At 45.9% G+C, this 27758-nt stretch overlaps 1 protein-coding gene across 2 annotated transcripts in view; it reads left to right on the top strand.

The window, feature by feature from the left end:
* The window catches only part of DYNC1H1 (dynein cytoplasmic 1 heavy chain 1), a 415182-nt gene that overhangs the window by 304430 nt on the left and 82994 nt on the right, over positions 1–27758 (top strand). For both annotated transcript variants that reach the window (XM_030213839.1, XM_030213838.1), the window contains exons 62-68: positions 6292–6386; positions 6671–6845; positions 7152–7227; positions 7394–7554; positions 9832–9943; positions 10082–10142; positions 17218–17341. In XM_030213839.1, coding sequence (XP_030069699.1) covers positions 6292–6386; positions 6671–6845; positions 7152–7227; positions 7394–7554; positions 9832–9943; positions 10082–10142; positions 17218–17341 — 804 coding nt within the window. The remainder of the gene's footprint in view (positions 1–6291; positions 6387–6670; positions 6846–7151; positions 7228–7393; positions 7555–9831; positions 9944–10081; positions 10143–17217; positions 17342–27758) is intronic.

The following is a 27758-nucleotide window of genomic DNA, read 5'->3' as shown; positions in this document are numbered from 1 at the left end:
ATCTCAGATTCCGCCTGGGCGCACGGCACTTTCAGTATTGTGTGCTGCCCTTTGGGCTCGCCTCCGCCCCACGAGTGTTTACAAAGTGCCTCGTGGTGGTGGCGGCGTACCTACGCAGGCTGGGAGTGCACGTGTTCCCATATCTCGACGATTGGCTGGTCAAGAACACCTCGGAGGCAGGAGCCCTCCGGTCCATGCAGTGCACTATTCAACTTCTGGAGCTGCTGGGGTTTGTGATAAATTACCCAAAGTCCCATCTCCAGCCATCCCAGTCTCTGGAATTCATAGGAGCGCTGCTGAATACCCAGACGGCTCAGGCCTACCTTCCCGAAGCGCGGGCCACCAATCTCCTGGCCCTGGCTTCGCAGACCAGAGCGTCTCAGCAGGTCACAGCTCGGCAGATGTTGAGACTTCTGGGTCATATGGCCTCCACAGTTCATGTGACTCCCATGGCTCGTCTTCAAATGAGATCTGCTCAATGGACCCTAGCTTCCCAGTGGTTCCAAGCCACCGGGAATCTAGAAGATGTCATCCGCCTCTCCACCAGTTGCCGCACTTCACTGCTCTGGTGGACCATCCGGACCAATTTGACCCTGGGACGTCCATTCCAAATTCCGCAGCCTTCGAAAGTGCTGACGACGGATGCATCTCGCCTGGGGTGGGGAGCTCACGTCGATGGGCTTCACACCCAGGGTCTGTGGTCCCTCCAGGAAAAGGATCTACAGATCAACCTCCTGGAGCTCCGAGCGATCTGGAACGCACTGAAGGCTTTCAGAGATCGGCTGTCCTACCAAATTATCCAAATTCGGACAGACAATCAGGTTGCAATGTATTACGTCAACAAGCAGGGGGGCACCGGATCTCGCCCCCTGTGTCAGGAAGCCGTCGGGATGTGGCGTTGGGCGTGCTGGTTTGGCATGCTCCTCCAAGCCACATACCTGGCAGGCGTAAACAACAGTCTGCCCGACAGACTGAGCAGAGTCATGCAACCGCACGAGTGGTCGCTCCATTCCAGAGTGGTACGCAAGATCTTCCGAGAGTGGGGCACCCCCTCGGTGGATCTTTTCGCCTCTCAGACCAACCACAAGCTGCCTCTGTTCTGTTCCAGACTTCAGACACACGGCAGGCTAGCGTCAGATGCCTTTCTCCTTCATTGGGGGACCGGCCTCATGTATGCTTATCCTCCCATACCTTTGGTGGGGAAGACCTTACTGAAGCTCAAGCAAGACCGCGGCACCATGATTCTGATAGCGCCCTTTTGGCCCCGTCAGATCTGGTTCCCTCTTCTTCTGGAGTTGTCCTCAGAAGAACCGTGGAGATTGGAGTGTTTTCCGACTCTCATTTCGCAGAACGACGGAGCGTTGCTGCACCCCAACCTTCAATCCCTGGCTCTCACGGCCTGGATGTTGAGGGCGTAGACTTCGCTGCGTTGGGTCTGTCTGAGGGTGTCTCCCGGGTCTTGCTTGCCTCTAGGAAGGATTCCACTAAAAAGAGTTACTTTTTCAAGTGGAGGAGGTTTGTCGTTTGGTGTGAGAGCAAGGCCCTAGAACCTCGCTCTTGCCCTGCACAGAACCTGCTTGAATACCTTCTGCACTTATCAGAGTCTGGCCTCAAGACCAACTCAGTAAGGAATCACCTTAGTGCGATTAGTGCTTACCATTATCGTGTGGAAGGTAAAGCCATCTCTGGAGAGCCTTTAGTCGTTCGATTCATGAGAGGCTTGCTTTTGTCAAAGCCCCCTATCAAGCCTCCTACTGTGTCATGGGATCTCAACGTCGTCCTCACCCAGCTGATGAAACCTCCTTTTGAGCCACTGAATACCTGCCATCTGAAGTACTTGACCTGGAAGGTCATTTTCTTGGTGGCAGTTACTTCAGCTCGTAGGGTCAGTGAGCTTCAAGCCCTAGTAGCTCATGCTCCATATACCAAATTTCATCACAACAGAGTAGTGCTCCGCACCCACCCAAAGTTCCTGCCGAAGGTGGTGTCGGAGTTCCATCTTAACCAGTCAATTGTCTTGCCAACATTCTTTCCCAGGCCGCATACCCGCCCTGCTGAACGTCAGTTGCACACATTGGACTGCAAGAGAGCATTGGCCTTCTATCTGGAGCGGACACAGCCCAACAGACAGTCCGCCCAGTTGTTTATTTCCTTCGACCCTAACAGGCTAGGGGTCGCTGTCGGGAAACGCACCATCTCCAATTGGCTAGCAGATTGCATTTCCTTCACTTACGCCCAGGCTGGGCTGACTCTTGAGGGTCATGTCACGGCTCATAGTGTCAGAGCCATGGCAGCGTCGGTGGCCCACTTGAAGTCAGCCACTATTGAAGAGATCTGCAAGGCTGCGACGTGGTCATCTGTCCACACATTCACATCTCATTACTGCCTCCAGCAGGATACCCGACGCGACAGTCGGTTCGGGCAGTCGGTGCTGCAGAATCTGTTTGGGGTGTAAATCCAACTCCACCCTCCAGGACCCGAATTTATTCTGGTCAGGCTGCACTCTCAGTTAGTTGTTCTTCGTAGGTCAATTTCTGTTGTACCCTCGCCGTTGCAAGGTTCAATTGACCTGGGTTATTGTTTTGAGTGAGCCTGAGAGCTAGGGATACCCCAGTCGTGAGAACAAGCAGCCTGCTTGTCCTCGGAGAAAGGGTATGATACATACCTGTAGCAGTTGTTCTCCGAGGACAGCAGGCTGATTGTTCTCACCTACCCTCCCTCCTCCCCTTTGGAGTTGTGTGTTTCATCTTTTTGCTAGTCATTCAACTGGCGGGAGCGGTCGCGCACGGGCGGGAAGACGGCCGCGCATGCGCGGTGGGCGTGCCCTGCGTGCCGACCGTCCCGCGAAGCTTTTTTCCGGTTGGTGGGGGCTGCCGCGGACGTCACCCAGTCGTGAGAACAATCAGCCTGCTGTCGTCGGAGAACAACTGCTACAGGTATGTATCATACCCTTTCTGGAAGGATCACATTTATAAAATCAAAGTTACAGTGGAATTTGAACATGTGTCCCTTGGTTTACAGTCCAGAGCACTAACCAATAGGCTGCTCCTGTTCTGTGTGGCCATTTTCATAAGATTGCTGCCAGACAGAAACTTCCACACCAACCTGTCTGAGTCTGTGAATGAAGGAAGGGGCGACACATTACATCACACTAGAATGTGTGCATTTTAAAACTTTTTAAAAATCTGATTCCATCCCTACTATCTGATAGTCTAAGTATCTTAAATAGCTAGCTGAGCTGCTTTTGCATATGACTTGGGTGTTTTTACTGTGTGTTGAATTTACCTGGGTATAATTATAAGTATACTGGTTGGATTTTGTTTTTACATTGATTCTGAGGAATACATTTGTGAAAACATTTGATGGTATTGTATAGATAGAAAATCTTGACTTGCTGAGATTAAACCAAAATTAAGAAAATGTGTTGCTGCTTCAATTAGAATCTTAAGATGTGCTGGACTGTTTGCAGTACCATACAATTCAACATAGGGCTGCTCATTAATCGTGGTTAACATCGGCATTAACGCATTAATTAATTTCAATTAAGAATTTGAATCATGATTAATAATTGCCTCCCTCCCGTGCCATATGGTCCGGCGTTGCTCCCTGCTCTTCTCCTTCCTCCTCCTGCAGGCCACTGGCATCCATACTCAAAAGGATGCCAGGCCTGCACGGGCCTTTCCCTCTGACCTGGCCTGCCCCTTATGAAAACAGGAAGTTGCGTCAGAACGGGCAGGGCAGACTGGGTCAGGTCAGAGAGAAAGGCCGAGTACAGCTGACTTCTGTTTAAAAAGGTACACGGGTGGGGGGGGGGGGTACAGGAAGGGAGATATGCTGGACTTGGAGGGGGGGAATGAAAGAACTGTGGGCCCCGTGCAGGGTAGGGGACAGGAGGGAATTGAGAGAGAACTGCAGGCAGGGCCAAAAAGGAAGGGGGATATGGTGGACTGGGCATGGGGGGAGGTGGAGAAATACAGAGAGATGCCAAATTGAGGGAGGGATGTAAGTGGAGGGAGAAGAGGGAGATACGTTTGGCTCAGAGGGAGGGAGGGGGGAGGATGATAGTGGACCTGGGTTGGAGAGGGTGGGGGAAAGGAAGAAAAGAGGTGTTGGGTCTGGGAGGGAGGGAAGAGAGAGAGATGATGGACCTAGGGGGGAGAGAGAGTTGGACCTGGAGGCAAGAGAAAGAAAGATATTGGACCTATAATCAGCAGCACATCTTGGCAGGGGGCGAATCCTTGGCTCAAGCCCCCTTCAAAGCTGCAGTACCTGTTCAGTGGCTGGTGGGGTTGCTGAAGCCCTGCTAGCCGACGAAATCCACTGCCTGAGTCACCCCCTTCTCTTACTGCATCAGGAGCAGGGAACTCAGAGGCATGTCTTTAGCCACTGATGTTTGCACTCCCCAAGCATACCCATTTCATACATGAACTGAGCTTGCTCATGGAGTGCCAGCATCAGCAGCTGGAGGCACCCTGCTGACTTCCTCACTCCTGAGGCGGAAGGGGGCAGCTTTGGCACTGGATTTCTTCTACTGATGGGTTTTCAGCATCCCCACAAGCAAAGGTATGATACTTAATGTGGTGGGGGGGAGGGAGAGGAAATGTATGACCCCCATTTCTGTCCCCCCCCCCCCCCATGGACTGCTGGCTATGCCCCACCTTTAATCACGCAAAATTTTAATCGAAATGCAGCCCTAATTTTACAGTCCTCAATTTGATTGCCAAATTGGATCTTCTGAAACCTGTAGGCATGAAGCTAAATTACCTACACATTCTTCTGGTTCTATCAGAGGCACTCTTGAATATAAATTGTTTTAGTAATTAGTCTTATTATGGCTGAAAGTAACTAATAATGGGCACAAATCATGTTAGAAAAGGTTTTCAGTTTGGCGGCTGTTTCATAGGCATGTTTCTGTAGCCAATTTTAAACACCATAAAATTTAGTTTGACTGGAACTTGAACTTTGCAGATAAAACTTCTGGTCTAAATGACTTAAATGAACTCATCTTTACTGTTTGAATTAGGAGTGAGCCCATCTCGCTAAATGAGCCCAGCTTTACTGTTTGAATTAGGAGTGAGCCCATCTCGCTACCTCCTCGAGGCCATAGTCCTTTAGAAGGAATGTTGTCAAACCACTGTAGCAGCTCAGATACAGGGCAGCTTGTGGTAGCTGCATCTCACAATAGTCCAAGGGCTACACACCAGTGTGTTCACTCCTGATAGAAACAGCACTTGGGGCAGGATTTACACCAGGTGCTCATTAACAAAGTCGAGAAGCAAGGCCAAAGAGAGCCCAGAGTGCATCTAGTCTCCCAGACTCAGTTTTACAATGTTTCCTTTTTTTGATTTTACCCAAACGTTGTTAGTATGATTGGGTATGTACACAGTAGATGCTGTTCTACAAATGAAAATTAAACTCTCTCATCTGAAAGTTTCTGCTTCAAGATGGTTTTGGAAAGTTTATGCTGCTTTGTTGAATTTAGACCTCTTATAGTTAACTATATTCAATCAAGGTCATGAACACCATAGTGTTGTCTCAGGTTCTTAAACTGTTCAGAACGATGGCCTATTTATTCAGCAGTAAGTACTGTGAAACTTGGTGCTGGTTTGACAGCTCCACAATTCTTTTCTTGGAAGCCCATATTTAGCATTTGGACCTCTGTTAATGTGACCTAGGTTGGCATGCTTCACACCCAGGATACTGTGAAGGCTCTATTTACAGTCCTGAGGAAGAGAAACTATAGTCATTTTGGGAGGAAGCAGCTGTGGCTGGATTTAGAGGTCATAACACTGGGTTCCAGAAGTTGCCCTGGTGCCTGGAACCCAGCTTCAGGATCGTTGCTTCAGTGACCATATTAAACAATGGAAGGGTAGCTCTGTTATTTAGAGGAAAAAGCCCCATGTAGTTGTAAATGAAGACATATAGCATTAAATCACAACATGCATGAATTGGAAAGAGAAGGAGGAAACTGCCAAGCCCCCCAAAGAATTTGATTGTCATACTACAGTGCTGTCATGCCATTGACCCAAAAATGTTTCAATAGATGGAGGAATTGGATTGGCTAGCAGCTTTCCTTTGATTTGGTAATAGAAGGCCTGATTTTTATTCTGTGCTACTGATTTCTCCTTGGGGGAGGGAGGAAGAGAGAGGATTTATGGAACATATATTATTTTGATTATGTTATAAACCACCTAGACTTTGTTTAGAGGGGTATATCAAAGCCAACTTGAATTTGACTCTAATTTATTGTTGGTCTATATTATAACCATGCCATAATCTGTTTGCCAACAGGTAGCATTCAATAGAGTGGCTCGTGGTATGCTGCATCAAGATCACATAACCTTTTCAATGCTATTGGCAAGAATCAAACTTAAAGGCACTATTGGGTAAATATTTTCTTTTCGAAACGCATGAAGGTTTGTGTTGTTTTTGTGTTTTTCCAAGAATCAAATCGTTTTACTGCTAAATCTAAACACACTCATCATAGCTCATAGCACGCAGGCACTATCCTGTTTTCATGCATTGTTTTTGGTTCCAGTGGTTTTCTGCTTTGTACAGACCATATAGATAATTCTGAAATATTATATATTTAGGGAGAGGGAGTTCTGTTTAATGACATTTTGTCTTATATAAGCATTAGACCAGTGTCCTTTATTTCCCTGTTTTCTAGGGAGCCTACTTATGATGCAGAATTCCAACATTTCTTAAGAGGAAAGGAAATTGTGCTCAGTGCTGCCTCTGTTCCCAAAATCAGTGGTCTCAGTGAAGAGCAAGTAGAAGCAGTTATGAGATTAAGCAGCCTTCCTGCATTTAGGGACTTGCTTTCAAAGGTCCAGGCTGATAAAGTAAGTTCAGAAATTGAATGCATATACTCCCAGACTTGAAAGGAAGGTTTTCATTTAGTGCATCATGCTATTTAAGTGGTATGGTATGCTCAGTCCCCTCTTCTTTCTGTATGAATTTTCTTATGCTTAATTTTTAGTAAGCATACCAGAATAATGTTAGCAATTCTTGATGTCCCAGTATCAAAATATTCAGCAGTATCTGTTTCTCAGTGTTCCTGCTGTAGACATGACCTGCTGTCTAAAATATTCAAAAGAATGCACCTGTCATCTGCCATGTATTATGGTTGTTTCATCTTTTTATTGCAGCAATTCTGTATTTGGTTGGACAGTAATTCACCAGAGCAGACTGTGCCATATCTTTGGGTGGAAGAGAAGCCTTCAAGTAAGTGAAGTAGGGCACCACTTATCCCTTTCCAGCAGCAGAATGCATCTGAACCAACACACCTCAGACCTTTTCCCTTCTCTGATGGAGCTTGAAATGTCAGTAGGCAGATCTAGGTTACACACAGTCTTGTTGAAATCTTTTTTGTTTGTTTGTTTGTTCTCAGCACCCATTGGACAGGCTATTCATCGCTTGCTGGTGATCCAGACTTTCCGCCCAGATCGTTTACTAGCCATGGCTCACATATTTGTGTCAACAATTCTTGGCGAAACTTTCATGTCTGTCATAGATCAACCATTGGATTTGTCGACCATTGTAGAAAATGAGGTGAGTTGGAGATGTTGTAAATATGGGCATTTATAGATATTTGGAGGCTGCAGTGGCTTCTGTTCATTTTGAATTGCAGGGTGTTGATACTGCATAAAGTAGCAAATTACTCAAGTCTAAATTTTATGAATGTATTAGTAATATCCATATTTTCAGTGTACTGTAAGAAAAGATTAGAATAACTGATTGGATATGCTTTATGGAAAATTAAATGGACAGTCCTAGCAAATCCTAGTAAGCAGGGCCGGTCTTAGCAAGTGCGGGGCCCTATGCAGACCAATTTGGTGGGGCCCCATCCTAGCCCCACCCTACCGTAGCCCTCCCCTGCCATCCACCTATGTCCAGAAACCCCCTCCCCTGCCATCCACCCATGTCCAGCGACCCTCCTGTCCTCCCTGCCCGCCCCTGCCATCCACCTATGTCCAGAAACCCCCTCCCCTGCCATCCACCCATGTCCAGCGACCCTCATGTCCTCCCTGCCCTCCACCTATGTCCAGAAACCCCCCTCCCCTCCATCCACCCCATGTCCAGCGACCCTCCTGTCCCCCCTGCTCTCCCCTGCCAACTGCCATCCACCTATGTCCAGTAACCCCCCCCCCCGTCCCCCCTGCCCTCCACCCATGTCCCGCGACGCGAGTTTCCTCATTCCCCTGCTGCTCCCCCTCCCTCCAGCCACCTGATCCCCCCTCCCATCTGAGCCCCCCCCCCCCCCCCCCCCCGACCCACCAAACGACCCTTTTCTGCCACCCGACCCGCCGGCACCTCACCTGACCCAGCATTTTTAAAAAACCTCCAAGCGGCGGTGCCTCGCGTCTGAGAGAAGAAAACTCGCTTCATCGTTGGCCGGCCTTCCCTCATGTCCCGCCCTCTGATGTAACTTCCGCAAGGGCGGGACATGAGGGAAGGCCGGCCAACGACGAAGCGAGTTTTCTTCTCTCAGACGCGAGGCACCGCCACTTGGAGGTTTTTTTTAAATGCTGGGTCAGGTGAGGTGCCAGCGGGTCGGATGGCAGAAGAGGGTCGTTTGGTGGGTTGGGGAGGGGGGGGGCTCAGACGGGAGGGGGGGATAAAGTGCCTGGAGGGAGGGGGAGCAGCAGGGGAATGAGGAGACTCGCTTTGCGGGACATGGGTGGAGGGCAGGCGAGTGTGGTCGGAGAGGCAGAGTCGAGGCGTACCGCGCGTGGCCCCCTTAGGTGCGGGGCCCTATGCGGCCGCCTCGGTCGCCTCTGCCGCCTCTGCCTAAGACCGGTCCTGCTAGTAAGTGTACAACTTTTATTTTTAACTTGCTTGTGAACAGTATATCAGAAAATTAGTCATGAAGGCAATATTCAAGGTGTTTTGGGTAAAAAGCCCTTTACCAATATAAATTGTCTCAAATTAGCCACCCTCCAATGATAAAAGTAACATGCAGACTTCTAACCACATTGTGAGATGACCAAGAACATGCCTACATTGGAGAAAAAGTACATACATAAATCATTTTTTCAGATCTATATATACACACAAAACAGAGGAAAACGTGACTTGAGTATGTTGAGAATTGAATAAGTACACGTTGTATTTGTTCTAATGTGTACACTTTTGAAACCTTGTCTCTGTGACCATCTGTTGATGGTTTGAGGAGAAATGCATAGACTTTTATATTTTGATGGGCTAGACTTATGGATTTTAAAACAAAACATAGAAAAGAAGATAAGATGATACCTTTTTTTATTGGACTAACAAATACATATTTTTGATTAGCTTTTGAAGGTAACCAGATCAGAAATCTGATCTGAAGAAGGGTTACCTTTGAAAGCTAATCAAAAATGTATTAGTCCAATAAAAAAAGGTATCATCTTATTTTCTATTTATTTTATTATTTATTAATTAAGATTTTGCTCACACCTTTTTCAGTAGTAGCTCAAGGTGAGTTAGAGGTACACTGGATATTTATCTGTCCCAGGAGGGCTCACAATCTAAGTTTGTACCTGAGGCAATGGAGGGTTAAGTGACTTGGCCAAGATAACACGGAGCAGCAGCGGGATTTGAACTGGCCACTTCTGAATTGCAAGACCGGTGCTCAAACCACTAGACCATTTATTACCTTTGAAAGTGGAATAACACAGCTACCACATCACTTGGACTTATGGATTTCCACATTCTCTGGCATTTTCTAATTTTATATTTGTTAGTTTTGAGCCATTGTGAAGGAATGTGACCCTCATTGGCTTTGCTTCTATTTTTATTTCACTTAAGAGTATTTAGTATTCATTCTGTTTGCATTTTCATCTAAAGGTAAAGCCTAGTACTCCAGTACTCATGTGTTCAGTACCTGGATATGATGCTAGTGGGCGTGTTGAAGATCTTGCAGCTGAACAGAATACACAGATTACATCTATTGCCATTGGTAAGTAAAGATAAACTAATGATTATATTTGACATCTAAAGACTTTTTTTAATAGACATAAATTATTTTCTTTTGAGAATTGATGATTACTTGTGATATGCTCTCTATTTGTATTAAGTTGTGTTCTTTTACTTTCAGGTTCTGCTGAAGGTTTCAATCAGGCAGATAAGGCAATAAACACAGCAGTAAAATCAGGCAGGTAGGTCACTCTTTCCCCTTTTCATCAGATCCTTCTGTTTAAAATATGCAAAATGTAATTGGAGCCAGGTGGAGGAGTAAGCCAGTGAAGACTGGCTCATAGCATTCAAGTTTGACTGCAAAATGTTCTCCCTCACCTTTTGCTGTGGCATAAGATCTTTTTATAATCCATTGCATATGCTGCTTCTGCAACCAACATTAATACTTCCAGTTCAGAGATCCATGTTAAACTCCAGGATCACTGCTCACCAGCTACACATGCACCACTGTTACCCTCTGTAACTGAACAGAGGCTATTTCCTTAGCATCCCTCCGGACCGGACCAGGATTGGACTGTTGGGTTGGGTTGTGCCCGCCTACCAGCAGGTGGAGACTGAGAAAAAACTTTGACTCTAGAGAGCCAATAGGAGCCCTGGCCATGTGACCTTAGCCTCAGTATTTTCTCAGTCTCTCAGCAGGTAGGAAGTGAGCCCATTAGTCTCTCTCTCTCTTTTTCTCTATAAGATATTACAGATATATTTATAATACTTCTTCTGTGCCTGGAATCGTAATTAGAGGCTTGACAGGGTTTCTTTTCTTTCTTTGACAGCCTCTGGGGTGTTAAACTCGGGTGTCTCGAGTCCACCCCCCTTCCTCCCCATCTCCCTGGCTTAGCAGGGAAGGGCCGTCCCTTTCTCTGGAAAGGTGTACCGTCTTTGGGAGAGGCAGCCACTTTTAATAGGCAGCTGTTTTTAAAGAATTAAATCAAGTAAAAGAAAATTAAAAAAAAAAAAAATTTAATTCAAATGAAAGGAATTTAAAGGAAGTAGTTTTTGCTTTCCCCAGTCTTATAACGAGCAGGTAGCTCTTCTGTCTTATTCTGTTTGAAGAGTCTTTATTTTCTTTTCTGGCGGAGCTATTTAAAAAAAAAAAAAAAAAAAAAGTGAAAAGTCAGCGTCTGTGACTTTAATCGGTGGTTTTTTGTTATCTTCATTATTTTTCCTCTGCTATCCGGTGTTGTTAGCGGCGGTAGTTGTAAAAAAAAAACAAAAAGAGGCGCGAACTGTTAAGTGCGTGCTCGCTCTTGGACAGGTCTGTATAGCTTGGGAGCTGTATTGACGGTTCCTGTCGGGCCAGAGGCTAAACCATGTTTTGTGCGGCATCGGAGGTTATCTGTTTTTCAGCGGCACGGATTTCCTGCTTCTTCGTCGGTCTGGTCAATGGTTTTCTCCCCCGAACTTTATTCTTCTCATTTTGGCGCGCTTGGCCGCCATTGTTTTGCCTGCAGCTGCAATTTCCCTTGATGCGGCAGCGTTTTTCTGCTTTTACTGTGTTTGGCTGTTTGTGCAATGGAAAGGAGATATTGTTTCTACGGTAGTTGGGGCAATTGGTAGTATATTTTCCCCGCAATTAATTTTTACATGTATTTTTCAAGCTATTGAAAAACAAAACAAAAACAAAAAAAACGAAATGTTACGATGCGAATGGCGCTCATTTTGTTTTTCCCTCTGTTTTTTCTCCGTCGGGGACTTTTTGGTTGCTAGCAATGTTGTGAATTAAAGTGCAGCTCAGTTGGCGATTTCTTTGTTCTTGGCAAGACTCCGATTCAAAGTGCAGCTCAGTCGGGAATTCTCTGTTTTAGACAATGGGGCGAATTAAATTATATCTCAGCTCCAAAATAACCAATTTCCTATTCCTTTCCCTTGTGTGTGATGTTTGGAGGAAAGGTCTTTGCTATTGTCTAGCGCAATTTTTATGGAGGTCCAGTGTGTGTCACTCTGTGTCTTTCTCATTTCCTGGTGAATAGGACTACATTGTCTAATAGTCAATTGATTAGTACTTTACAAATCTGGCCATAATATCTTAGTTCCTTTCAAGCATTTCCCTTCATGGCTATGATGTTATACAGTGTTTTAAGAACTTAACAAACATTTTCTATGGCATAGGCTATCTGGTTCAGGTGCCATTGTTTGGTACTTTACAATGCTGGACATAAGATCTTAATTCCTTTCAGGAAATTTTCCTCCGTGGCTATGTTCTTATACAGTGTTTTAAAATCTTAACAAACGTTCTCTAGAGCGTAGGCTATATGGTTCAGATGCCATGTGCAATGAAATACATTGTCTGATACTCAATTGTTGCGTACTTTGCAATTCTGGACATAAGGTCTTACTTCCTTTCAGCAATTTTCTTTCATGGCTATGCGTTCTCTTTGGCATAGCAGATGACAGTTGCATAGGCTACATGGTTCAGATGGTTCTCATATTCTAGGAGACTCAGTCCTGTCTACCGAGCACCCAGTTTTCTCAGATGCTTTAGAAGGCATGTTTTATTCACATCTTCTCTACTTTCCAACTGTCTTGGAGTTTCTCATGTGTTATCTTAGTTTTCTTCTAGGACTTACAAGATATATGTCCACTTAGGGAGTAAAGTTATCAGGTCAATTTGCATTTTCTCCCACTTAAGGATAGTGGGAGGTCCTCATGCCATCTACTTGTATTTTTGTTTCCTCTATCTATTCAGCCTGGGCACATGGTAAACATTCTGGTTTTGTCCATTATGACCATCCATAACATCTGCTATCCCTTTCTCTTCCTTACAGATTTTAGGGTCTTGTTTCAAGCTTTCTTGACGTCAGGTACAGTCTTGTCTTCTGTGGCACAAATTCACCACCTTTTCCGTAATAGGTATTTTCCAGGTCTATTCCTTTTCATTTTCATTTTATTCTTCTCCAGAGTTTTTTTCTCTTGGAAGGAGATTCACTCATTTTCTGTGCATTTTTTGCCATAAGGGCATAAGTGTTGCCATAATGGGAAAGGCCAAGAGTCCCCATCCTGTTTTCAGATGGGGTCAATCCAGATTGCAAATACCACATTCATATCTTGAGTGTGCATCTGTTCATCTCTGTACATCTCAGTGAGGAAGGAGGCATGACATGATACGAGGTTTGGGGAGATCCGGTAAAATTAAAGGCCAGTGTGTCTCAGTCCACGCTCAACATATGGTGATCCTTTCATTTTCATTCTATATGTCCTCATTCCAGACCTTCCTTTCAATTGGAAGGGAATTCTTTCACTTCCTGTGCATTTTTGCTATTAGTATATGAGTATGGTCATACGGGGAAAGTCTAAGAGTCCATTAACCCCAGCATCCTGTTCTCAGTTGTGGTCAATCCAGGTTGCAAGTACCACATTCATTTCTTATGGATGTGGGTCGGTACATCTTAGTACATCTCAGTATAGGAGGAGTAATGTCCGTGATACGAGGATAATAAGGTCCTCATTACCAGTTTTCTTGCCCTGCTCTTTGGTCTCGCGTCGGCTCCGCGCACTTTTTTCTTAAGTTATGGTCATAGTAGCAGCGGCGCTCATGAAACTACGTCTCGTCGTTTCATCCTTTCCATAGATGTCTGGTTCATTACAGACAGTCTCATTGGCAGAGTTGTCAGGTCAAGCAACAGGTGGTGCATTTCGGGCACACCCTAGGTTATGGGGTGCATGTAGCCAGGTCTCTCATTTGAGCTCTCGTGTGATCTCATTAGATTTCATAGCATGTTTCTATTTTTTCTCTCTTTGTTTAGTCAAGTTGGTGCAGACTGTTTTTGTCTTCTCTGCAAGCGTCCCACTTTCTGTTTTCTCTGGATGTTCTTGGGCCTTCGGCCATTACCTTGCTCTATTTTGCAGAGTAAAATTTTACTTTCTAGCTCCCAAGAAGGAATTTTTTCTTCATTCGCTTTGGAGTCTCGGTAGTCTTTTTTGGGCAGCTTTTCACTCTGTCAATTTCGTGACCATTGAAGGAAAAAAAAAAAAAAAGAGTTCTCAGTGGATAGTACCTTAAGGGGAGGTCCCAGTTCTACAACTATTTCTTTTTGCTCTGACCTTCCATGTGCCTCGCTTACTCTCTTGCTAAAAAGACTTGTCAGCGGCAGAGATAGATGCCCTCTCCTATCCAGATATTTATCTCTGATGGAATCCCTCCGCTCAGTTGGCCTCTGTATTCTCACTAGTGGTCTGGTGGTTGAGATTGAGCATTCTTCCTGCAGGTATGCCGGGAGCATATACACAGTGACCAGTTTTTTGATGGCTGCATCTGTGAAAATATATGTATATTTATAGTTCTACTACATAAGTACATATGTAATTCCACACTGGGAAAAGCTCAAAGGTCCTATTGAGCCCACCTTTCTGTCCACGGCCAATCCAGACCATGAGCACCTGGCTAGATTCCTAAACGTACAAACATTCTATACATGTTGTTCCTGGAACTGTGTAGTGTTTTATGGACTTCTATATGTTTCTAACAGATGAAAGGTACTAACAAGTGTCTACTATTGATTTATTCCCGTTTTCACTAATTGGGGTCTACGACAAGAGTCTCAGGTGATTGGCTTGCAGAGGCAACAGCTACAGATGATTCTTTCTCTCTCAGTTGAATTGCGCTCTGAGATATGTTTTTTTTTTTTTCATGTTGGGTAACTGCAGCGGCTGTCAGTTTATTTGGACCTTCAGTCTAGTTTGCAGCAAGGATTTAGGTACCTTCTTCTGCATAGTATTTAACTGCATTCTTGTTTTTACCTATTTAGCTTCTAGTGATCAGGTACTTTCTCACTGACAGGCTTTACATACTTCCAATCTGTTGCTAGGTCAGCAATAGTCTACAATATCTGGAGTATTGTACTTCAGGATTTCGGTTTCCACTTTCTCAGCTGAGGTAGATTCATTGCAGTTTTTTGTTTCCAGGCGGCTCTGCTTCTACCTTTGTCATCCTTCTTTCAGTCGTTTTTTCTCGAGTCTCTCTGTCCTTTCCGCTGCACTGATGCGGTAGGGGACAATATATAGCGGTCACTTGGTAGGGGACAATGTTCAGCGTCGCTTGGACTTTTCAGCCTCAGCTTTTTTGCTTTGTAGTCATTCTATTTAGTTTATTGGCGGTTCTTGGATCGTCAAGCTTTGGCTTCGTATTCATCCTAGTTTGGGTGTCTTCAGGGACTCTACCACATTCTCAATGTCTGTCCCTCCCGTAAGATTACTGCTTTGGTACTTCCCAACAGTCCAATCCTGGTCCGGTCCGGAGGGATGCTAAGGAAGGAGAAATTAGATCTTACCTGCTAATTTGCTTTCCTTTAGTCCCTCCGGACCGGACCAGGCCCCTCCCATGTTCTATCAACTCTTTAGATTCTTTTATTAAGTTTGGAAGTGTATTCGTTCCTTTACCACACTTGGAATGTTTAAAAAAAAAAAAAGACTTTGCTTGGTCCATACCACTTCTCTGGTGGTTGCTGGTGAGCTCGGTTGCTGGAATATATATAAAACCTTAATGGGTCATACCACTTCTCTGGTGAGAGTTGCTGGTGAGTTCAGTTGCTGGAATATATATAAAGCCTTAAATATGTCTTACCACTTCTCTGGTGAGAGTTGCTGGTGAGTTCAGTTGCTGGAATATATATAAAGCCTTAAATATGTCATACCACTTCTCTGGTGAGAGTTGCTGGTGAGTTCAGTTGCTGGAATATATATAAAGCCTTAAATATGTCATACCACTTCTCTGGTGAGAGTTGCTGGTGAGTTCAGTTGCTGGAATATATATAAAGCCTTGAGTCATACTACTTCTCTGGTGAGAGTTGCTGGTGAGCTCTAATATGAATGGGCCATGCCACTTCTCTGGTGAGAGTTGCTGGTGAGCTCTAATACAAATGGGCCATACCACTTCTCTGGTGAGAGTTACTGGTGAGCTCTAGTACTCGGTTTTGCCGAGGAATTTGTGGCTGCTAGGATTCCATACGGCACATAAGTTCTTTCTTTCTTTCCTGCTTTGTTATTCAAATACTGAGGCTAAGGTCACATGGCCAGGGCTCCTATTGGCTCTCTAGAGTCAAAGTTTTTTCTCAGTCTCCACCTGCTGGTAGGCGGGCACAACCCAACCCAACAGTCCAATCCTGGTCCGGTCCGGAGGGACTAAAGGAAAGCAAATTAGCAGGTAAGATCTAATTTCTCCTTTACCTGAAGTCAGTTCTATCAGTTCACATGCATCTCTCACAGTTCCTCAGTAGTATTATATTGAGGAGTGTAGCATTTACCTAATACAGTCTACCTATGTTGCTTAAGATCATATTTCAGAATCATTGCAGTCACCATACAGAAATCTGTGTCTCAGAGCCTCTGGCCTCCTTAAAGATGTGCAAGAGTATCTTGCCAATGCATCATGTCATGGAGATTCTATATTTGGCAATTACATTAGACATGTGGCTCAGATTGATAAATGTAGTCTTATCTGATCAAAACACAGATCTTTCTTCTAATTCTCAAATAAACCAACCCATTTTCTTCAAGCAACAATACTAACAGGGCTACCACAAATTACCACAAATGCAACATTTGCCACAGCAACAGAGACCAAAGGAGAAAAATCAGTAGGCATTCTTTGTTTTTTTTATAAAGTACAGTACATTTTATGCTGCTTATCTTAGAAATAAGCAGTGAATTTTCCCCAAGTCCATTTTAATAATGGTCTATGGACCTTTCATTTAGGAAGCCATCCAAACCTTTTTTAAACCCGGTTAAGTTAGCTGCTTTTACTACATTCTCTGGCAGTGAATTCTAGATTATACATTATGAAAAGCAGATTTCTGCTAGATATACAAGTCGATATAGATAAAGCAGTTACTTACCTATAGCAGGTGTTCTTCATGGACAGTGATCTGTCCAGCCACACAAATGGATGATGCCCTTGTGTCGCGGCTGACCCGGTAGTCCCAAGCCCAGAAAACTCCTAGTCTGTGTGCAGAATTCTACGATGCGCAGTAGCACAGAATTCCCCAATGAGTAAATATGGGATCTGACTGCTGGCCTTGCTCAATTCATGCTTGCTCCTTTGAACCAATGAGCCAAACATCTCAAATTTCTTGGAAAATGCTGTTTTTAATTGTTCTTCTAGCAGAAGAGTCAATGAATTGCAAGCCCTAATTCCCTATACCCTATATACTTCTACTCATTTCTGGTTCTGTGCACCCCTCTTGAGGTTTTTGTGCAAAGTGATAGTGATTCATATGAGGTAGCCTTGAACATAATACAACGTTGGCCACTTTTGCTTTCTTCTAGGTGGGTTATGCTGAAGAATGTCCATTTAGCACCAGGCTGGTTAATGCAGTTGGAGAAAAAACTGCACTCTTTACAACCTCATGCCTGCTTCAGACTATTTCTTACAATGGAAATCAATCCCAAGGTAAAGTTAAAGTTCTGTCATGTGAACATCTGTAAGTAACTTACCTTTACCTTGTTTGAAAAGCTAATGGACAGCAAAATGAGAAGGTTTAAGTTGTCAATACAAGAACATGTTCCTTTCTTTCAGGAAGCAATCGGGGAGAGGAAGCTTGGGAATTGGATAGTAATAGTTGAAGAAGATGATATGGTAATTGGTGGGAAGTTTAGAGTAGCTGATGGGTTTGGTCTGTACATTTTTTTAAATGTAATTTTATGTATTTTTAGACTGATTTTAAACCACTTTGGATGCCTTCTAGGTTGGTAAAGTGATATAAGAATTTTTAATAAACATTGGGAACATGATGTATTCTACGTAAAACCCAAGGAAAAAGAGATCTGATTACGCATTATGAAAAGCAAATTTCTGCTAGATATACAAGTCGATATAGAAAAAGCAGTTACTTACCTATAGCAGGTGTTCTCCATGGACAGTGATCTGTCCAGCCACACAAATGGATGATGCCCTTGCGTCGCAGCTGACCCGGTAGTCCCAAGCCCAGAAATCTCTTGAAGAATTTTCTGCCCATACGCGGGTATTCCCGCCATAATTTATCCATTGGCACCACAGCCATTAGCCAGTTTTATTTTGTCCACAACAGCAGCAAGACCCTTCGCATAGTCTCTAGTGTAGACTTCAGGTGTTTCCTTATCTGGACAACTAGTTAATTGCAGTCTCTTCCCCAGCCAAAACCAAATGAGCTGTACATTAGAACATCTCACTTCTGACCAAGTTTGGTTTTTGGGGTTTTTTTTAATCTTTAAATATTTTATTGTATTTTAATCATCCATCATGCATAATTCCACCGCAACAATAGCATAAGCAAATTAAATTATGAAATCACAACACAAATAAATCCTTCCCATATGCCTCAGCATTAAGAATACCAAAATTCCCATTAATACACAACCATATTGAACCAGTTAACTTTTGCTCCCCCCCCCCCCCCCATTCACTCCATGACCCTGAACACAATGAGATTGCCCCATGAGTTCTTCAGGACAATCTCCCCAATATGCCCCCTTCCTTTCTTATAACCTCCCCTACCCAACCCCAACAAATCCTTATCCCACCAGCTCTCATCCCCCCCCCCCCCCCATTTCAAATATGAGCTAAACAGTATTGAAATCTATCCCACTCTCATTTGTGTAGTAAAAACCTGTCCCTGCGATATGCTGTAAGGCATTCCATATGAACCAGCTGCCCCAGCTTACGCTTCCAAACCCCCAGGTCCAGGGGTTCTACTTTGTTCCAGCCACCACTAGGCCCCAGCGCAACATTTTGCTCTCTCCCGAGGAAGCCCTCTCATTATGCAAACCCAATAAACAAACTGGGGGACCATATACTAAGGAAGTCCCCAACATAACTGAAAGCGCTTTCATTACTCCCAACCAAAAAGCATCTATCAAAGCACAAGTCCACCAAATATGTAGAAATGTACCCCTCTGGTACTTTCACCTCCAACTAATATCGGACTCATTAGGATACATACGCTTCATTCTTTCAGGCGTATAATACCATCGAGTAAGGACCTTGTATGCATTTTCCTGCACTAACACACACACTGAGGCCTTCTGTACTTCTCTGCATATGGTTTCCCACTCCCTGACAGAAAACTTACAATTCAAATCTGTCTCCCAGGCCCCCTGAAAATTAAATGGCTTGGGATCCCACCCTGTATATCACCGAGACTGGCCTAGGCAACCTCTGTAAAAGGACCCATAAATTCTTAAAACTTTCCAGTTTATGGGGATCCTCTCGATGCCAACCCAATGTGCACAAATAATGCTGGATTTGCAAATAGGAGAAAAAAATCTCCCTTAGGAAGAGCATACATGGAGCGCAAAGCTTCAAAGTCCATAACTCGCCCCCACTGAATAACATCCCTAAAACAAATCAAATCTGATTGTTCCTAACGAATAAATGTTGCATTCTTCCTACCAACCACAAAATTTGGTTCCTTCCATATCGACGCTAGTGAAGAAATCCGATCTAATTGTCCCCAATGTTTCCGTACTGTTCCTAAATCCCAAACAGATGTCTTACAAATGGATTCTGGATCCCAGATGATGCTACTCTCATTCCGTCAGAGGTCCACAAACAATGGACGATGAGAAAAATAGGATTGCTCCACCAAAATAGCAGTTTTAGATGTCCCCTTCTCCCAATCTAAGATCAGCCGGAGTTGAGCTGCTAAATAATACCATTCAATGTTAGGTACTGCTCTCCCTCCTTACTCAGGAGCCCCCCACAGAAGCCTTTCGGCCAGTCAGGGACGTTTACCACCCCAAATAAGCTGAGAAAAAGAACCCTGTAAACGTTTAAGCAATTGCCTCTGGACCATAACAGGTAAGGGTTGAAATAGAAACGGTAACCTAGGTAACACATTCATCTTTACCACTGCAGTGCGACCCCACCAAGAAAGCCATAACCCCTTCCAACGAGACAATTCTACCCAAATCTGATCCACGATCTTATCATAATTCAGAGAGAATAACCTACCAAGATTCCTAGGTGTTCGAATTCCCAAGTAGCAGATGCTATGGGGAGCTCATCTAAATGCAAAAGCAGCTCTCAATCTATCTTCCTCCATCTGGGATAAAGAAATCCCCAAGATTTCACTTTTATCCATATTAACATTTAAACCTGCAAACCTCTCAAATTCCCGGAAAACCTCCAGCACAATGGGCAGTGTCAAGCCGGGGACTTTAATATAGAGAAGCACATCATCCGCGAAGAGGGCAATGCGATGTTCCAACCCCCCTACCGGAATTCCCCGAATGTCTGGAAGCTGACATCAATTCTGCCTAGTCCCTCTTCCAATAGGGGATAAAGGAGGTGTAAGACCCATTGATATGGAGACATGCCTTTGGGGCCTCACAGAAACGTCCAACTAACTCCTCAATCAAAAGCTGCCTCCGCATCCATGACTAAGAGAGCCACACCAGACAAAGAGTTGTGTGCTTCCCAGATCAAATGAAGGGTACGCCGAATATTATCACCTACCTGCCGCCTAGGGATTAAACCCAGATTGATCTATATGGGCCAGCTGCGGCAGCACCCTAGCCAGTCTATTAGCCAACACTTTAGCCAGGATCTTGGTATCAACATTCAAGAGAGATATGGGTCTATAGGATCCGCACACAGAGGGATCCTTCCCTGGTTTGGGTAGAACTGTTACACCTGCCTCAGTCATAGGACTCCATTACCCACCCTTACCAAAAAGGCCCCTAACTCCTCCACAAAATACGTATAAAACCTTGCAGTAAACCCTTCCAACCCTGGGGCCTTTCCATTCGAAAGCCTACAGATAACTCCATGTACCTCCCCTAGCCTGATGGGCTCTCCCAACTGCGCACTCTCTGACTCAGTAAGTCTTGTAAGGAGGATACAGTCCAAATATTGAGCTATCGCTGTGGCCGATTCTCCATCTGATGCTCGATATAAGTCCTGATAATTCAAGAAACATTTTTGAATTTCAGAGTCGGTATACTGCCAACTTCCCCTTCTATCCCTAATCTTGTGAATTGTGGACCTCACTCTCCGGGCACGAAGATAGTGAACTAACATAGTACTCAATTTATTGGCAAATTCAAAAAATTGTTGCTCAAGTTTGGTTCTCATAAAATCCACCTCCACCATCTGAAGCTCCCCCCTCACTGTTTTCAACTCTTCCCAGATCTGAGGTTTAGGCACCCATTTATATTGGTTTTCTAATCACAATAGCCTAGTTTGCAAACAAAGTGAAAGTTGTCCTCGTTCCCTCTTCTTCCGTACCCCCCATTTAACCAGGGTCCCTCGAACCACTGCTTTCTAAGCATCCCATAAAAAGCATCATTCACTTCCCCATTGTCATTAAGCTGCCTAAACTCTCATATAGTGTGACAAACCTCGTCCTGCACCTTCTCTCCCAACGATGATTCATTAATTCTCCAAAAACCTCGCCCCCTGAAATTCCATGTCCCACAAAGCTTAATCCACACTGGAGCATGATCTGAAATCTGTATATTACCAATAGTAGCCTCGCCTACCATGCCCCACCCATTGCGGTGAATCCAAAGCCCATCAATACGAGTATAAGTCTGAGTAGTGTGGGAGTAGAAGGTGTAGTTACGTTGCACTCCATGCAGCAATCTCCAGCAATCCACCACTTCTAAAGCCTGTAAAAAAATGTAGCAATGCTTTGCGACTGGGACCGCTATAATGCCCTCTCCCAGTGGAATGGTCTAGGCGCGCATCAGTTTGAATGCAAATTACATCTTCGGGATCTGTTTTCCAGGTCTTCCAACTGCTCTCTCAGCTGCTGAATTTCCAAACTATCATTAGTCACTGTTTTGTGAATCGCTCCCATATCACTCTTAATAGCACCGAGCTCGTCCTCAACCTCACTCGGGTGCCCAAGTCTCCGATTTCAGCTCTGGTGTCTTTTAAAATATCCTGCACATTCTTGCGGACCCCCGCCAAGTCCGCTTTCAATTCCTGTAACCAGCCCACCACATCAGACTTAATTATCTCTCTGATATCCACTGGGACCTCATTGCATGCTTCATCCTCCGAATTGTAAATTGTGTCTAAGCCTTAAGAAGCAGACACAGGTGTTGAGGCAAGCTCAGCGGGATCGTCTGTTCGGAGCTGGACCCAGTCCTTCGGCATCGACAGCATCGGTGGCGGCTTCAGCACCGGAGATGGCATTGACTTCAGGAGAGCAGGTAACACCGACCCGACGACCGCCCCTCGCTGGAAGCAGTGAGCAGTCGAGTGGGCCTCCACCTACCTCGAAGGCTACTGTTGTGCAGGCCCATCAGGACCGACCTATCTCGGACCTGACCCCGAGTTGGTACTGAGAAGCGCCGATGACGTGCATCAATGGAAACCTAAGAAGCATCGTCATCGGTCTCCTCCTTCACACGGTACCAAGAGCTCTGGGGCGTCGAAGGATTCGGCACCCGAGAAGCGTTGACGCTGGGAGAACCGCTCACCCTCCATCCAAGAGGTGTCGATGCGTTGGTCATTGGGCAGTCCGGTACCGCCTCCGGACCCCGTGCGGATTCTGTCTCCGACTCCTGCACCAGCCCCTCAGCCTTTCCCGACAGAGACCTTGGACGAGTACATCTGAGCCATTCTTCCGGGTATCCTGGAAGGGCTGCTGTGCCAGTCTCTCCCGGTGCCAGGGGTGCCTGCGCCCTCGGCACCGCTGATAGAAGCGCCGGCTGGCTCAGGCCCTGTTGTGCGGTCGCCGACACCGGTACCACTTGCAGCATCAGTCTCGGCTGCCACTCAGGTGGACTCCCTGTCGATGGAGGGAGCTTCGTCACCGCTGGCACGGGAGTCCACTTCTCGGCGTTACCATCGAGGACCTGGTTCCTCTGAGTTGAGATGGGCCCGGTTTCGGGCTGAAGTTAGAGAGCTCATGTCTGACACCGAGGGAGAGGCCTCGTGGGGGGAGGAGGAGGAGGACCCCAGATATTTCTCTTCCGAGGAGTCTTTATTTATTTATTTATTTATTTATTTATTTATTTATTTATTTATTTATTTATTGTTCGCTTATATCCCACATTTTCCCACTCATGCAGGCACAATGTGGCTTACAAAACATTAAATAAAATTACAGAATAGGAAGCTTAGAAAAGTATACAAGGAGTAAGCAGGGAGGAAAGCATTTAACAGGGTGAACTAGCGGGGTAAGAGACAGGAGGGGTGTATCAGCGGTATAAAGTGAGGGGTAGGTCTTGGCAAAGAAGTGGTCTTCCCTCTGACCCCCACTCCTTCGCCGGAAAGGAAGTTTTCTCCACCTGAGAACCTTTCCTTTGCCTCTTTTGTAAGGGACATGTCTTTGTCCATTCCCTTCCCTGTGGTCACTGTGGATGAGCCTAGGACTGAGATGCTCGAGGTCCTCGACTATCCATCACCACCTAGAGAGTCTTCCACTGTTCCGTTGCATAATGTCCTAAAGGAGACATTGCTTCGGAACTGGGTGAAGCCTTTATCTAACCCCACCATTCCGAAGAAAGCTGAGTCCCAGTATAGGATCCACAGCGACCCGGAGTTGATGGGGGCTCAGTTACCACATGACTCTGCGGTTGTGAATTCTGCTCTCAAGAGAGCCAAGAGTTCTAGAGATACTGCCTCGGTGCCCCCGGGGCGTGAGTCTCGAATTCTAGACTCTTTTGGGAGGAAGGCCTATCATTCCTCCATGCTCTTGGCCAAGATCCAGTCTTACCAGCTGTACACGAGCATCCATATGCGGAATAATGTGAGGCAACTGGCGGACCTGGTTGACAAGCTTCCATTGGAGCAGTCCAGGTCGTTTCAGGAGGTGGTCAGGCAGCTGAAGGCGTGTCGCAAATTCCTGTCCAGGGGTATTTATGACACTTTTGATGTTGCATCCAGATCCGCTGCCCAAGGTATAGTGATGCACAGACTCTCATGGCTGCGTGCCTCTGACTTGTACAACCGGACCCAGCAGCGGCTGTCGGATGTCCCTTGCTGGGGGGATAATATCTTTGGTGAGAAAGTCGAGCAGTTGATCGACCAGCTCCACCAGCGGGAAACCGCCCTCGACAACCTCTCCCACCGGGCGCCTTCAGCATCTACCTCATCAGGCAGACGTTTTTTCAGGGGAAAGAAGACTGCTGCTACGCTTATAACAAGCATTGGTACAATCCTCATTCCCGTCAGCCTTCCCAGGCTCAGCCCCAGCGCGCTCGTTCGCGTCAACAGCATGCAACCAAGCAGGCCCCTGCAGCTCCCCAGCAAAAGCAAGGGATGGGCTTTTGACTGGATCCAGAGGAGCATAGCCGCCATAAACGTGCCCATGCCGGACGATATGCCGGGGGGGGGGGGGGGAAGAGGTTAAAATATTTTCACCAAAGGTGGCCTCTCGTAACCTCCGACCAGTGGGTTCTGCAAATAGTTTGGTGCAGGTACTCCCTCAATTTGATCTCCAACCCACCAAATTGTCCACCAGGGGCTCAATCCTTCAGCTCCCAGCACAGGCGGGAACTTGCAGAGGAACTCTCCGCCATTCTCAGTGCCAATGCGGTCGAGCCCGTTCCACCAGGGCAAGAAGGGCTGGGATTCTATTTCAGGTACTTCCTTGTGCGGAAGAAAACAGGGGGGATGCGTCCCATCCTAGACCTAAGGGGCCTGAACCAATATCTGGTCCGAGAAAAGTTCAGGATGCTTTCCCTGGGCACCCTTCTTCCCCTGATTCAGAAAAATGACTGGCTATGCTCCCTGGATTTAAAGGATGCTTATACCTACATCCCGATACTACCAGCTCACAGGCAGGATCTTCGATTCCATCTGGGAACACAGCATTTTCAGTATTGTGTGCTACCCTTTGGGCTCGCCTCTGAGCCACGGGTGTTTACAAAATGCCTGGTAGTGGTTGCGGCGTCTCTACGCAAACTTGGGAGTGCATATGTTCCCTTATCTCAACGATTGGCTGGTGAAGAGCACCTCGGAGGCAGGAGCACTACAGTCCATGCAGATGACTATTCAACTTCTGGAACTACTGGGGTTTGTGATAAATTACCCAAAGTCCCATCTCCACCCAGTCAGACATTCGAATTCATAGGAGCTCTGCTGAATTCACAGACAGCTCATGCCTATCTACCCGAGGAGAGGGCGCAGAATCTTCTGTCTCTCGCCTCTCAGGCCAGAGCGTCTCAGCAGTTCACAGCTCGGCAGATGTTGAGACTCCTAGGCCATATGGCCTCCACAGTCCATGTGACTCCCATGGCTCGTCGTCGCATGAGATCTGCTCAATGGTCCCTAACTTCCCAGTGGTATCAGGCTGCGGGGAATCTAGAGGATGCAATCCAACTGTCCACCAGTTTTCCCAATTCTCTCCACTGGTGGACGATTCGGTCCAATTTGACTTTGGGACGCCCTTTCCAAATTCCTCAGCCGCAAAAGGTGCTGACGATGGATGCATCCCTCCTGGGGTGGCGAGCCCATGTGGGTGGGCTTCATACTCAAGGACTGTGGTCCCTCCATGAATCAGAGTATTAATAGAGCTGAAAAATGAACTTGTGGAGCTACTGTTAGCAATATGCAATTTATCCCTAAAATCAGGTGTGGTACCGGAAGATTGGAGGGTGGTCAATGTAACGCCAATTTTTAAAAAGGGTTCCAGAGGAGATCCGGGAAATTATAGACCGGTGAGTCTGACGTCAGTGCCAGCAAAAATGGTGGAGGCTATTATTAAGAATAAAATACACATACAAAAGCATGGGCTACTGAGACAAAGTCAGCACGGATTTAGTGAAGGGAAGTCTTGCCTCACAAATCTACTGCATTTTTTTCGAGGGGGTGAACAAACGTGGACAAAGGGGAGCCGGTGGATATTGTATATCTAGATTTTCAGAAGGCGTTTGACAAAGTGCCTCATGAAAGACTCCAAAGGAAACTGGAGAGTCATTGGATCGGAGGCAGTTAGGCATATTTTCAAAGCACTTTGGGAGGCTAAGTTCCATAGGTTTCTATGGAACTTTGGAAGGCTAAGTGCTTTGAAAATGAGCCTAAGTGTATTATTATGGATTAAGAGCTGGTTAAAAGATAGGAAGCAGAGAGTAAGGTTGAATGGTCATTATTCTCGATGGTCTGTGCTGGGACCGCTGCTTTTTAACATATTTATAAATGACCTTGAGATGGGAGTAACTAGTGAGGTAATTAAATTCGCAGATGACACAAAGTTATCCAGGGTCGTCTCGTTGCGGGAGAAGTGTGAAAGATTACAAGAGGACCTCGTGAGACTGGGGGATTGGGCGTCCAAATGGCAGATGAAGTTCAACGTTGACAAGTGCAAAGTGATGCACATGGGAAGGAGAAACCCAAATGACAGCTATGTCATGCAAGGTTCCACTTTAGGAGTTACGGACCGAGAAAGGGATCTGGGAGTCATCGTGGATAGGACGTTGAAATCTTTCGCTCAATGTGCTGCGGCAGCTAAGAAGGCGAACAGAATGTTGAGTATTATTAGAAAAGGGATGGAAAACAAGCATGAGGATGTTATAATGCCGTTATATCGCTCCATGGTGCGACCGCACCTGGAGTATTGTGTTCAGTTCTGGTCACCTCATCTCAAAAAAGATTTAAAGGAATTGGAGAAGGTGCAGAGAAGGGCGACAAAAATGATAAAAGGGATGGGACGACTACCTTATGAGGAGAGGTTAAGAAGGCTAGGACTCTTTAGCCTGGAGAAAAGGCGGCTGAGGGGTGATATGATAGAGGTCTACAAAATAATGAGTGGGGTAGAGCGGACAGATGTGAAGCGTTTGTTTACGCTTTCTAACAATAATAGAACTAGGGGACACAAGATGAAATTAGAATGTGGTAGGTTTAAAACAAATTGGAGAAAGTTTTTCTTTACTCAGCGCGTGGTTAGACTCTGGATCTCATTGCCAGAGAAGGTAGTGACGGCAGCTGGCCTTGCTCCATTGATCTTTATTAATTGGGTTTTTGTCAGGTTCTTGGGGCCTGGATTGGCCGCTGTCGGAGACGGAGTGCTGGGCTTGATGGACCTTTGGTCTTTTCCCAGCGTGGCAGTGCTTATGTACTTATGTAGGTCTGCAGATCAACCTTCTGGTGTTGAGAGCACTCTGGAATGCTCTAAGGGCTTTCAGAGATCGGCTGTCCTTTCAAGTCATTCAAATTCGGACAGACAATCAGGTTGCAATATACTACATGAACAAGCAGGGGGGCACCGGTTCTCGCCCCCTGTGTCAGGAAGCCATCAGGATGTGGCGTTGGGCTCGCCGGCACGGCATGCTTCTCCAAGCCACGTACCTGGCAGGCGTAAACAACAGTCTGGCTGACAGGTTGAGCAGAATTATGCAACCGCACAAGTGGTCACTCAATTTGAGTGTGGTACGCAAGATCTTCCGGGAGTGGGGCACCCCCTCGGTGGATCTTTTTGCCACTCAAGCCAATCACAAGCTGCCTCAGTTCTGTTCCAGACTTCAGGCCCACGACAGACTAGCGTCAGACGTCTTCCTCCTGCATTGGGGAAACGGCCTTCTATACGCGTATCCTCCCATACCTTTGGTGTGGAAGACTTTGCTGAAACTCAAGCAAGACCACGGCACCATGATTCTGATTGCGCACTTTTGGCCCCGTCAGATCTGGTTCCCTCTTTTTCTGGAGTTGTCTTCCGAAGAACCGTGGAGATTGGAGTGTTTTCCAACCCTCATCACTCAGAACGAGGGGGCGCTTCTGCATCCCAACCTCCAGTCTCTGGCCCTCACGGCCTGGGTGTTGAGGGCATACATTTTGCTTCCTTGTGTCTTTCTGAGGGGGTTTCCCGAGTCTTGCTTCCAGGAAAGATTCCACTAAAAATAGTTACTTTTTCCGGTGGAGGTTTGCCATCTAGTGTGAC

This window comes from Microcaecilia unicolor, chromosome 9, assembly GCF_901765095.1.
Source record: "Microcaecilia unicolor chromosome 9, aMicUni1.1, whole genome shotgun sequence".
Taxonomy (NCBI): Eukaryota; Metazoa; Chordata; class Amphibia; order Gymnophiona; family Siphonopidae; genus Microcaecilia; species Microcaecilia unicolor.
The sequence above is the reverse complement of the archived record's forward strand: the minus strand, read 5'-3'. Positions and strand labels throughout refer to the sequence as shown.